General features: G+C 40.1%; 1 protein-coding gene across 4 annotated transcripts in view; it reads right to left on the bottom strand.

The window, feature by feature from the left end:
• Positions 1-14,001, bottom strand: part of PPP1R36 (protein phosphatase 1 regulatory subunit 36) — a 37,355-nt gene that overhangs the window by 19,362 nt on the left and 3,992 nt on the right. For 3 of the 4 annotated variants that reach the window (XM_021004767.2, XM_021004764.2, XM_021004765.2), the window contains one exon: positions 3,854-3,940. The exons of the other annotated variant lie outside the window; for it this stretch is intronic. In XM_021004767.2, coding sequence (XP_020860426.1) covers positions 3,854-3,940 — 87 coding nt within the window. The remainder of the gene's footprint in view (positions 1-3,853; positions 3,941-14,001) is intronic. 4 annotated transcript variants of the gene reach the window in all.

Below are 14,001 nucleotides of genomic sequence, written 5' to 3'. Positions count from 1 at the left end.
GTCTCTAAATATATGCATCTCATGTTTTCTTTTGACCAATTGCCATTCTGCTTTGCAAATAGAGTACAGTATCTTTTTTGACGTGGACATATCATGCTGGGTGGTCCTGTGCCAGTGTTTCCCACGTCTCACAATCAATTTCAAAGTTCTTCATCGAGACCTTGAGAGTGTCCTTGCACAGCTTCTTCTGACCTCCAAATAACAGCTTGCCTTGTTTAAGTTCTCTGTTAAATAGTCTTTAAGGCAAACATATGTTTGGCATTTGAACAACGTGGCCAGCCCATCAGAGTTGTGCTCTGTGCAGCAGAGTTTGAATGCCTGGCAGTTCGGCTTGAGAAAGGACCTCAGTGTCCTTATCTTGCCTTATCTTCAGAATCTTTCTAAGACAGTTCAAGTGGATGCAATTCAGTTTCCTGGCATAGCAGTGGTAGACCGTCCAGGTTTTACAGTCATACAACAATGAGGTCAACAGAATGGCTTTGATTTGGTAGGCAGCCTGATATCTCCTCTTCCACACTTTCCTTCAGAGACTCTGAGCTAGCTCTGGCAATGTGTGTGTCAATCTCATCACCTCTGTGTACATGCCTGGCAAGTATTACTGACAAGGTAAGTAAACTTATCCATAGCATTTAAAATTTCTCCATTTGTTGTATGTGATGATTCTATGTATGGATGGTGCAGTGCTGGCTGGTGAAGAACCTCTGTTGTCTTGGTGTTGTCAGGACAAAATTAGCACAAGCACAAAGAATGGGTCCATACTCTATTGCATCTCAGCCTCAGAGGCTGCACTGAGTGCATAACCATCTGCGAACAAAAAGTCACGCACGAACTCTTCCTCCACTTTAGTTTTGGCTTGTAGCTTTTTCAAGTTAAATAATTTACTAGCAGTGCAGTAGCTGAACTTGATGCTGTTTTCCTCATTGAAGGTATCTGACAAACAGTGCTAAAAACACCATGCTTAAAAAGCATGGGAGCAAGCACACAGCTCTGCTTCACTCCACTGGTGGCTGGCAAAGCTTGAGAATTGTCCATTATCCAGAGCTGTCGTGGAACTGGCATATAATACTGATGAACTTCTCTGGGCAACCAAATTTTGTCCTAATCTTCCACAAACCCTCACAATTGTCAGTAAGTGACAAACACTGTGTACAGACCTCTGTTCTGCTCCTGGAATTTCTCCTGGATTTGTTGGACAGCAAACACCATGTTGACCATTTCTGGGCCCTTTCTGAAGCCACACTGCCTCTTGGTAGATGACAATCTCCCAGATGAAGGATCAGCCTACTAAGGAGGTCTTTGGCAAGCATCTTGGCAACAATGACTAAGAGAGAGGACACCTCCCCCATCCTGCTGTGCCCCAGCCCACGATTGTCACAGGACAACCTATTTTCCTTTATAGAGCTGGACAATGGAGGCATCCTTGCACACCTGGAGGATCATCTCCTCTTGCCATATAACCTGAAAGACTTCAATCAGTTTTTGTATGAGCAGTGGACCCCCCTGCCTTGTAAATCTCTGCTGGAACAGAATTAGCACCAGGAGCTTTGCCACACAAGAGGAGCCTAATGGCATTCAAAATCTCTACATCAATTGGAAATTTGGCTAGAGAGGTATTGACTTCAACCTGGGGTTGCGTGATCTGTGGTCAATGGCTTCAGCATTGATGGATGACAGTCTGTTGAGAAAACTATGGAAGTGTTCAGCCCGTCCCTTTAGGATCATGTCCTCATCACCGATCAATGTGGTTCCATCAGCATAGTTGATGTGCACCATAGGTCTTTGGCCCACAAATAGCCTTCTGGGCATATTAAAAATGTTTTGGATTGCTACTACCAGCTTAAAACTGAATTTCATCTTCCTTCTCACTAAGCCAATAATCCTAACTTCACTTACACTTTACTTTTCATGGAGGCAGGATTTTACTCCATCAAAAGTAAAGTGCAACAGAAATGCAAATCAAAATAACTCTACGGTGTCACTTCACATCTATCAGATTGACTAACAGGACAGAAAAGGAAAATGATAAATGTGGAAAAATAGGTACACTAGCACACTGTTGTGGAGTTGCGAATTGGTCTAACCAATCTGGAGAACACTTTGAAATTAGGCCCAAAGGGCTATGAAATTCTGCATACCCTCTGACCCAGCAATACCACCACTAGCTCTGCATCCCAAAGAGATAAAAAACAAAAAGGAAAAAGACTTATATGTACAAAAATATTTATAGTAGCTCTTTTTGTGGTGGCAAAGAATTGGAAACTGAGGGGATACCCATCCATTGGAGAATGGCTGAACAAATTGTGGTATGTGATTGTGCTGTAAGAAATGATGAAGGGGATAGCTCTGAAAAACCTGGGAAGACTTGAACTGATGTTAAGTGAAGTGAACAGAACCAGGAAAACATTTCACACAGTAACAGCATTATTGTAACAATGATCAACTATGAAAGGCTTAGCTACTCTGATCAATACAATGATCCATGACAACTCCAAAAGACTAATGATTAAAATTGCTATCTACTTCTAGAGAAAGAATTGATGAATTTTTGAGTGCAGATTGAAGCTTTTTTTTTTCACTTCATTTTTTCTTGCTTTTCCCCCCAATATGGCAATTCTAGAAACACATTTTGCATGAAAAACAAAAACCAAAAACAAGTTATGATGTTTTAAAGCCTACAACAGTAATTCCCCTAGTTAGTACTAGGCTTTCTGTCCCATGGCTATCTCCACTCTAGTAGTCACTGCCACATCTGCCATGCTATATGCATGACTTTCTTTCAACACGGGGTTCCATTTATGCCAGAAACATTTACGTTATTTCCATTGGGTTGATGGTTGAGTGCCACCTTGTTTTTTGTATGCCCAATTCTCTTAAACTCCATTTTTCTTCTCTCATAGCACTAGCTTGGTGGCTTGGTTCCCAACATTTATAAACAATTAAACATTGTATGACAGTGTGAAAAACAGTTGTTTTTCAGCTTTTTTCCCCAATATGGCAATATTTTTCAGCTGAGTTTCCAAATCTATTCTCTCTTGGGGATCCCCAAAATGCTGCCATCAGTACTATCCTGACCTGCTTGGAGAGCCTGAAATTGCCCCAGACGCAAACACAACCCACCATGTACACTGAGGATCGCTAGAGTAAGAGTAGCCTGGAACAGGTCTCCCCTTTGGGGACAGGTCTCAATACAATTGATACTCCCCAGAGAAATGTAGAAATCAGAGAGTCCTTGTGTATGCTCTTACATTTTGACTCAATTGTCAGGTATGAGGATGAGTATGAGATCAGGGTCTCTATCATAGTCGGCCCTAGCAGGTCTTTATGGTGATAGGGGAGAATTGCCTAATATGGCTGCCCAATGAGATTCTGCTCAGCTGTAGAGGGCATCTTCATCAGTACGTGGAATGAAATTTGCTATTTTAAGAATACACCTTGAACAAGCCCAATATTAACCAATTACTCTTTCAAGAAAAAAAGATCATAGAATCTCACAGTTGAGAGGCCATCTAATCCAACTCATACTTGAATAATTAATGTATTCCATTTAAGACAGTGCATTTAAATCTGCTACTGATACATAAAGCACTCATCAATTTATATTTTATAAGCTGATAACTGTTGGCAACATTTTTAAAAATGGAAAATCTCAACAGCAGCCATTAGCCAAATTCCAACATGGATAAAGCCTCCCTCAATTCCCTCAACAAATTTAAATAATGTAGTAAGTATCAATTCCTCAGTACTTCTCATATTAGTGGTGATGGAAATAATGCTTTCTTGCAAGTTGCAAGGGTTTAAAATAATTCTAAAAGTTATTAGAGAAATGCTCTGATTATGAAATGAAAAGAAATACCTTTCTGAGGCAGTGCCATCATTTTCAATAAAGTGAACTGATTTACCCTTCTTGAGTTTCTCTTTGGTTTCTGATGCAGGCATAGGACTGTAAAAAAGAGTAGTCATTAAGCAACAATATTTTTTTCCTCTGTAGGGGGAAAAACGCCTATAAAGTTTGTCAAGCATAACATTGGCCTAACATTTCGCGTTATCACAAATTTATATTAACCTCATTTGGGGGGACTAGAGGAAAAGGTTGTTTTGGGGGTTTTTTTGAACAGGGCTGGAAATCCTCTTTTTCTCTTCTCCACTCCTCCTCTTCTCACCCTCTCGTTTGCTTCCCCCTGATACTATTTGTGTGGAATTCATTGTCCCCAGTAAGGTTTCCTAGTAGTCAATGTGGTTTCTTTAGGACTCATTGAACTCTATTTGGTGGGATATGTCTGTACTGCCAAGATTACAGCTCAGCTAATCACACTAACAGCATAGCTCACACCCATTCACTTAGGGCCTTAATAGACCATGAGGTACCACCACTCACTGAGAATTTTGTAGAACAGCTACTTTAAGAAAGAGTAACAACTGAAAAGTGACATCCAATTTTCAAGCATGAGCCTCTGGAACACTGGGAGACACATAAGGGAAAAGACAAAACAACAGGGAACTTCAGAACACCAGGCCTTGCCATCTGTTTAAATAAATTATTTGTCACTCATTACATAAGGGTCAAAGATTGCTGACTTAGGAGTGGAATTCTAGGTCCCACACACATTATTTCAACCTCAGTCACCAGCCTTTCCAATCTCTATTGCTAATTCACAATCAATCAGTCAACAAAGTCCAGGGTAGACAATGAAATGGTTTCTCTACCAAGACTCACAACAGCCCTCTGGGGAGGAAGGATTAATTCCTTCAGTAAGTAACAGGTACCAGGACTTGGGAGAAGGGCATTCCAGAACCCAGCCCCAAATGACAAAGAGAACTCTAGGGTCTCCTTACTAAATGATGTGCTTTCTGTGTCTACCTGATAGAGTTGTTTTGTGTCCTGTGGGGGCTTAAGATCTGTTATGGCTTTGGCTTTCCTGAGCTTAGTTGAATGCCATGTTGAGTTACAAGGTAGCCCACAAGCTCCAATCTTGCTCCAAATTTATACCTCTCTCTGTGAAGCCTAAGTCCAGATGTAGGAACAGAAGATAGAATTAAGTGCATTTTTCAGGTTGAGTTGTTTCATATACACGGATATCATTTATGTACAGCTTCATACCCTCTGTGTTCAGACAAGAGCTCTTGTTTGCTTCATCTTCTGGGGCACATGTTATCTCAAAAACAAACTGTCTTAAAACAATACTTCCTCCCAACTAAAAGAATTGGTCAGATCAGAAATTTCTTCTATCAGCACATGGTATGACTGGGCAATTTGGACAAAATGTCATCTAGAAAAGGGTCTTTCTGCATTTTTTCATTTCACCTGGGCCACTATTATATTGAGTGCCAGCCTGGAGTCAGGAAGACTCATCTTCCTGAGTTCAAATCTGTCCGAAAACACTTCCTAGTTGTGTGACCCTGGTCAAGTTACTTAACCCTGTTTGCCTCAGCTTCCTCATCTGTAAAATGGGGTGAAGGAAATAAGAAATCACTTTAGTATCTTTGCCAAGAATACCCCAAACAGAGTCGAGCAGAATTGGACATGACTGAACAACAACAAAAGACATTTTCTGCTCAATTTTACTAGAGGTGTGCTGGAGTCAGCTGGACACCCGAGAGCTGAATGTTAAATTTTCATTGTGAGCATTTATACCTCAGAAATATGCAATCGCTACCAATCAGGGCTTGATTTATTGTTCATTGATTGTCTAGACCAGGGGTGGGGAACGTGTGGCCTAGAGGCCTCTTGTGGTCCTTGAGGTCCTCAAGTGCTGCCCTTTGATTCAATCCAAATTTCACAGAACAAATCCTCTTAATAAGGGGACTTGGTCAAAAGGCTGCACCTAGAAGGCCACATGTTAAGATAGGAATGGAGAAAAAGTCTGTAATGCAGATTAAACTTAAAAATGTGTTGTGCCTACATTTTTATTTAACAAATGTTTAATAAAGCAACACACCTCTGCTTCAAGCCCTCATTCACAGCCCTGGAAATCAGCTTTTCTTGGGTCATTTGCCAACTTTATCTTAGTGACTTGTCACTTTAAAAGAACAAATTCATCCGATTTCTCAGCCTAGCCACAGGAAGTCTATTTTATATGAATGCTTGGCCTCAGGTTTCAAGGTCACTGGCCCTTTAAAAACATAATGGAGCACACCCCGCAGGCCATTCTGTCTCTGCTGAATGCCAGATCTTTTGTCCAACCGGCAGTTTCTGGCTCTTAACAGGGCCCTAAGATCCTGGTTTCTCTCCCAGGGCTTTGTTAACTCTAAATCAATCTCTCCAGATTAAATTCTGCTTTTCCACTACAAACCAGTCTCTTCTTTCCCTTGGTTTCCCATTTCAGCCGGACACCCCTCTTAAATGGCTTGTTTCTGAATATTATGGATTCTCTGCCCTCAGTGGACGTTTCTCTTGTCACAATTGTCAAAATTGAGCTGGAATGTTCTAGAACCCTGCCTCAGTGACGATACTAAGCATTACCTAGAGCAGCGTGCCTAAACTTACACCTTTTTGGACTCTTTGAGGAACACTGGTGAGTTAAGTAGGTGGTGCAGTCAATAACGCCCATTTTACAATGGAGAAAAGGAGAAAAGGAGAAAAGTTAAAGGATTTGCTGGTGGGTCATAAGGCTAGTAAGTAATTCAATTCAACAAACATTTACCAAGTGCCTCTACGTTGTGCCCATCATTATACTTGGTACTGGAAATACAAAGGCAAAACCAACTCATAAATGTATGAATGTGTGTGTATATTTATACAGATCATATATGTGTTATGTGCATATGTATATATACAGTGTGTATATATTTGTGTATGTGTCTACACAATGATAGGATCATCTAGAGAGCTAGAAGATCATCTAGTCCAGCTCCATTTTACAGATGAAGAAACTGAGGCCCAGATAGGTTAAGTGACTTGCCCGAACTCACACAGGTAGTAAAATGGAACTCAGATTCTGTGACTCCAGGTTCAGCACTCTTTCCACTGCTCCTACTCCCAAGGAGCTTACATCCTATTTTCCAGATCTTGCACCCAGGTCTTTTGACTCTAAAAGTCCAGGAGTCCTTCCATTATGTCATGTTGCTGGTTTTCAAAGACGTGCGAAAAAATGCCATCATCTTCTATTTGATCTGGTGGTACTCATGGAATCTAGTCTTTCCCATAGCTAGCACTGTGTTAGGACACAGCAGTCTTCCTATTTTCCCAATACTGCATCATAATCATTACGTTCCCCCTCAGTCCTAACTAAAGGTAAGACGTCATATTTCAGGATCTATAGCTACAATTAAGACCTTGATTTGCGTCCTCTCAGGTTCTTCACAGTTTTGGTCATTTTATGCTTGTTGTCTCCTTTGTTTTGGCCTGGATAAAAAAACTGGTAACTTATGGGGCTTCTGCAGATTTAAAGTGGGGCACTGGATTAACCTGTCCATAAGCAAATTTCCTAGTCTCACCACAGATTTCTAGCTAACACCCTGAAACCCTTCTATTCCTTTTCTTTCTTTGCTTATGATAGCTCTTCTAGCGACAATGTTGAATTGGTGGAAGGGTTCATTAAAGCAATAACAGACAAAATTGCTGACGCTGTTAAGACAATGCATACTAACTTCAGGCTAGCCCAAGAACTTGGACACACAGCTTGATAGTAAAGTTATCAGTTGTTTAATGCAGTCTGCATGGTTCAGTGGAAAATGTTGGAAAACCTGGGTTCAAATGCTCTATCACCTCCTCGCTTATATGGCCTTAGTCAAATCACTTCTTTGGGATTCCTTTTCCTTATCCCTAAAACATGAAGGTTGAACTAAATGACCTTCAAAAGTCTCTTTCAAAAGTCTAAATCTGTGGCCATATGTATAAGACTTTAGGTTAAAGATAATCAGGAGGCCTCTGACAGCAACTTTATTGGCCAAATGTACACTGCAAGAGGGACTGAGAAGTTTTATACCGAAAAAAACTAAAGTGAATCTTGGGAATTTTCAAGTGGGAAATCTTCCAAGCCTTAATTAGGATTTGTACTTTAGACCAAATTTTGGTCCTATATTCCTTGTGTGTCTAAGCCAGCTCATCTATTTTTGATAAAAATGTTACCCCAAATTATAAAAATTAAGACAGTTACTTATGGATACTTCTGTAGGTAACTTGTAAAACACTTAGCCATTCAAAGTTGCCTTACTAATCTCTAATTTACTAACAAAGCCTTACTAATCTCTCCAAACCTGCCTTTCTAGTTTTCTAGTCTATCTCCCACTTCACATTGAGCCACTTTTCTATCCAGACTAGTCTATATTGACTGGCAACTAGGTGGCAAAGTAGAAAAGAGTGCTGGGCCTGGAGCCAGAAGACTTTCCTTCCGGAGTTCAAATCCAGCCTCAGAAAGCCCTGTGTCTTCACACCATACTCTCAATTTAAAATGCTTATCTGTCCATCTGAATCCAAACCATCTTTGAAGATGTCAAAATATTTTGGAGATACCCTGTTTCCCAGAGCTAAGGCCCAGCAAACAGGCTGTGTCCTGAGCTTGGTATAACAATAATCCTTTGCGTTCAAGATATCACCCTCTAGCAAAGCATATTGCTTGGACCAGCACCAGGTGTTTACTGAGGGATTTCACTCCCCCTATCTCCCAGGGACATCCATCACATATTCACAATCCCTGCTCCTTATCACTGACAGGTATTGCACTGCTGTTCCCATCACAGAACTCTGGTTCTGTCCCCTGAAGGGTGGGCCCAACGCCCAAGACCAGACAATACTGGTCCCCCAGGGCTGGTGGGAACAGTAGCTCACAATCTAAAAATGATTATTTCATGGTCCAGCCCAGGATGTATATAAGACCTGCCTTTAGTCCAGCATATTAAGCCCTCCTTTCTAGGAGGGGGGTGGGGCTTCTGTATGCATATGTCATTTTCCTCACTCTGAAATTAAACTTCTGTTTTGTGTCCTGACTCTCCTGTCTCTAGCCTGCTCTGTTTGTTTGGCTCTGGCCACCCACAGGTTAGAGGCTGGCTCTGGTCCAGTTGACACTAATTGGTGTCACAAGTGCAATTTGACACAGAACAAAGCCAAATGGACCTTCTGGTACCAGTTGGAGTGGACTGGGAGCCACTGGAGATTTATTTCTCCCAAGTCTTACCTCCCTCATCTGGTGAGTCTACCACCCTTTCTTACTCACATCCTCCTACTCACCTTTGAGCTTGGCTTTTCATTGTGAGGAATGTTCCACGACCCCTTCTTTTGACCTGGATGACTCTGGTAAGGTCTGGTTTTCTTTTTTTTTCTTTTTTTTTCTTTTTTGTTTTGTTTTTCTGCACATGAATTGGCAAGGTTTTTTTATGTGCATCTGGTTTCTTTATATATATGCTACACATGTCAAATTTTATTTGCATAAGAATTGTTTACATATTTGGTTTTGCATTAATCTGGAATTGGTTGAAATTAACATTTTAATTGTGTGCTCTTTTTTTCTGTTTGTATCTATCTCATTTGTGTCTTTGTAAAATGCAGAATGTTTGTGTCATGTTTGTGCTATGAGCTAGATTCTATTACCTTGAAAGATTTAAAATGCAGCTAGCCAGAAAACTTTCTAAGGGCTGTAGAGAGAACACTTGCAAAAGATTTATTAACTTTACTAATTCTCACCTTAGGCTTTCTGAGGGAGATTAGGTTATAAGAAGAGAGGAAAAGCCTGTAAGACATTTTTTTTCCTGTGGTCCCAACACTGGCCAAGTTGGGGCTACAGAAATAGTTAGATAATTAAAGTCTCAGAACCACTAAAAACATCTTAGCAGATTCTGGAGGTTTTGAGATTAATCATTAAAGTGTTTGGCAATTAATCATTTTAAGATTGCAGAAGAAAACTCCTGAGACTTTGGGGTAATTCCAGGAACTCACCCTCTTCTGAAACATCTTTTTTTTTTAAAGAGGCAATGGGAATTAAGTAGCTTGCCCAGGGTCACAGAGCTATCTAGTAAGTGTCTAAGGCTGGATTTGAACTCATGTCCTCCTGACTCCAGGGACAGTGCTCTATCCACTGTGCCACCTAGCTGCTCCCTTCTGAAATATCTTACTAAGTTTTGAGGTACCACTCTGTAGGATTCATTTTAAGGAAAAATAATAATTAAATCTTATTTAAAAAATTTTTTTAAGTGTTAAAAGTAATTGACTTAAAAGTAATAGCTTCATTGTTCTAGGGCAGTGAAGGTAAATTAGTTAGAAGGAAGTTCAGAAAAGAAGAAAGTGTAAAAAATAGGTAAATAGAAAACTCTTGTTAACTCTTCCTTGACTTCCTATTTTGTCCCTGAGTCCCCTTCTGCACCATTAGGAAAGGAAAATATGGCCCCCTTTAAATAACTAGGGTACATGCTGAAAAAGCACCTCGGAAAGTATGAGGGACTCTCCTCCACAACCCTCACTCAGCATGTCCCACTCCCCTTCCCCAGAGTCATGGGTGCATCTCAGTTGTGGGGATTCCTAACAAGACCATTACAGCCCATCTCTCTCTGTTAACACCTCTCAGATCAGATTAAGAAAAAGAAGATGCTGGAGAACTGTAGGGAAACTTGAATTCTGCCTCCCCTGGTAGAAAAGGGAGGGACAGCAGCCACAGTGGGGGCCCCACATACCCTGCCCCAGCAACTTCCCAACCCCAACACCTGCAGCTATGTAGGGGGGAGGAGGGTTAGGCCCCACGGCCAGCATTCCCTGAACCCTACCACCAGGAACTACCATCAATGGGGAGGTCTCAGCACCAGCCACCCCAGCTCCTAGGCAGTGCCCTCTGCCACAGCCTCCAAAGCCTGGTCAGTCAGTGTCTCCAAGGCAGCCTGGCCTTCTGCAGGCTCTGCCCAACTGCTGCCTGGGAGAATCTGGGCACGCCTAGCATGCCAGTACAAGGTGGGGAGCCAGACAACCTCTTCCCTTGGTAAGCCCACCCTTCTCTGTTCCAGTTGCAGAAATGTATTAGATGTGTAATTTTAGGCAAGTTATTTTATCTCTATTTGCCCCAGTTTCCTGGTTTGTAAAGTGAAAAATAATGGTTGTTGTTGAGAGATCAAAATGATATAATGATTGTAAAGAGCTTAACACAGTAACTGTGTTAAAATACTACATTATTATTATTATTATTATTTCTCTAATTGAATGTTATTTGTCTATATCTGATAACTTTAAAGTGGTTTCAAAATGTCAAAGGTAATAAGATCAATGATATTTATATGTGATAATTTGGAAATGCAACTGGTGTCATCTGAATTTTACTGTTTGTGTTATTATTGTATTTCTAAATGTACATTGTAAAATTTGAGAGACCACTGTAAAACAGAAATGCTGTTAGACAAAGCAATTTTTAGTTGGATGCTGTCATCAAAAATTGGGCTTTTAAAAGGATGTGATAAAAAAAATGGATATCTGAAAATTGCTAAATATTTAATGAGGCATATTTAGTTATAAACAGGTAATAACAATAATGCTATTACTACTACTAGTCAGAATATTTACTATGATAGCAGATTTTCGTTTGAAAATCTTGGCTATTATGAAAGTGTATAAGGTAGTTTAAAGATGTAGCTTCAACATATTAATGATATTGCTGTATGTTTGAAGCCTCAGAATATGGATAGCTTTAATTTATAAGTAAAAGATTAATGAAATGTTAACTGTTCAGGAAACATTGGGAAAGACACTGAAGCTCTAAGTTGTAGTTAGTGAAAGTTTTCTATTTTAGGTAAAAATTCCTGGGATTGTAAATTTACTGCTGTTTTGAGCTTTGATTACTGGGATAGTTACCTGAATTGTCATAAAGCCAGTAGTAGAGAATGGCATATAGGGCAGTATGAGGACTGCTAAGATGGATGTTTGTGCCTGGGAAAGGTTATGGGGAAAGACATAGGACATGATATAAGTAGGATCCTCCTGACTCTATTTCCCCATTGTGCTATTTCCTTTCTGGAAAAGGAAAATTCCCCACCTTGTTAATCCTGAGCCTTACCTTTAACACTCTGTGACTACATAACTGGATGTCAGGTATGACTCATGCCTGGAATCAAACAGAGCTAAGGGAATTTTTTTTTTCCCCAACAGAGCTAAGGGAGTTTTCCCCTCTGTTATGATATACTTATGTCCCTCCTTCTTCCTTTTATAGCAAATTTCTAAAGACAAGAAGTTTTATAAATACAACATTAAATCTATTAAATAACAGATTGACACTAGAACATCCCTGAGTTATTCTAATAGGATTCAAGTTTGAACACATTATAATTTTAACCTATATTTATGGTCAAATTATAATATAGGGATGAAATCCTCCAAAGGGGAAAATGATTAGACAAAGTAATAAAACAAAGATGATAATGTTAAAGTTTTCTAATTAAATGGAATAGTAAATTTTGAGAAAAGTAACAGGATTAGACCATTTTCTCTAAGAACTATATGCAGATCTAGATAGATAGATAGATAGATAGATAGATAGATAGATAGATAGATAGATAGATAGATATGATTGGCCACCAAATTTAACAATTATGGAAATTAAGGCTTTAACTATGTTTTGGTAATAAGTTGTAAGGTTTCATTAGTTAAGAATTAATTGGATTTTACACATAAATTGTATTGATAATGCTCCAGAAAGTAAAAATATTTTCTCATTTTTTAAGTATCTGTCTGATCATTTTAAAAGGCAGAACAGGCCATAAATGAGCTTCCTAAGAAAAAGCCCTGGAACCAGACAGTTTTATAAGCGAAGTCTATCATACATTATATCGACTACAGAATTTAGGTAAGGAAACAGCAAGGCTAAGAGAATGTTTAGTTAGCTTGTGCCTCTGTTACATGGGACTTGACGTTAAAGTTTTCTTGGTTACTTTGGTGACATGTAGATCTCCCTTCTCAGAACTAGTCCATTGTGAGCCTTCTAAATAATTCGATCTGTACCTGACTTAATGTAATTATGAAATTATGAGAATTGTGAGAAAAAATTTTATTGCACTGTTTAATCCTGGGTCACCTGAAGCAAGCCCCTGCTTCTTAGTGGACAGACCCAAAAGCAGCCAACATCCAGATGAGACAGCTGTCCTAATGTTCTGTATGAGAAGCTGAATCTACTGTTTTAGTTTTTTTTATCTCTCCCCTTTTGCTATGTACCCAACCACCAAGGCCCAGGTTCAAGTATATGTTGGCATTTTCTCACTCTGACATTTTTGGTCCCCCCTCTCACTCAAACAATGGCTAGCAATAAATTACCTGGGACACACTTCCCATTAGGTTCCCTCAAGGAACTAACCACCCACCCTGGGCAATATAACTGTGACATATACCTGCCCCTCCTTTATTGGTCTTAAGGGTAGGGTTCCTTTGGCCAAAAGGGGGAAATGTCAAAATATTTCGGAGATACCCTATTTCCCAGAGCTAAGGCCCAGCACGCAGGCTGTGTCCTGGGCTTGGTATAACAATAATACTTTGCACTCAGGATCATATCACCCTCTGGCAAAGCACATTGATTGGACCAGGCATTCACTGAGGGATTTAGCTCTCCCTATTCCCCAGGGCCATCCAACTCATATTCATAATCCCTGTTCCTTGTCACTGACAGATACTTCACTCCTGTTCCCATTACAGAGCTCTGGTTCTGTTCCTTGCAGGGCAAAAGCTCTCCTTGTTAGGAGTTGGGGCTTCCATATGTATATGTCATTTTCCTCACTCTGAAATTAATTAAACTTCTGTTTTGTGTTCTGACTCTCCTGTCTCTAGCCTGCTCTGTTTGTTTGGCTCTGGCCACCCACAGGTGAGAGGCTGGTTCTGGTCCAGTTCACAAATGCCTTGCTGAAGTTCCACTTTCTCCACAAACTTGGCTAATCCCATCCCCAGCCCACAATAAGTATTTGTCTGTATCCTCTCACCTAGTACTTATATACTAGATGTATTTTTATTCCCAACTAAACTGTAAACTCCTTGATATTCCTTCATAGCCTTTACAGCTTAAACACAGAGCTCTGCACAGACACACTAAACATCTGCTGCTTGACTGC

Source organism: Phascolarctos cinereus, unplaced genomic scaffold (genome assembly GCF_003287225.1).
Source record: "Phascolarctos cinereus isolate Bilbo 61053 unplaced genomic scaffold, phaCin_HiC Scaffold_3;HRSCAF=262, whole genome shotgun sequence".
Classification (NCBI taxonomy): domain Eukaryota; kingdom Metazoa; phylum Chordata; class Mammalia; order Diprotodontia; family Phascolarctidae; genus Phascolarctos; species Phascolarctos cinereus.
Note: the sequence above shows the minus strand (reverse complement) of the source record. Positions and strands in the feature narration are given on the sequence as shown.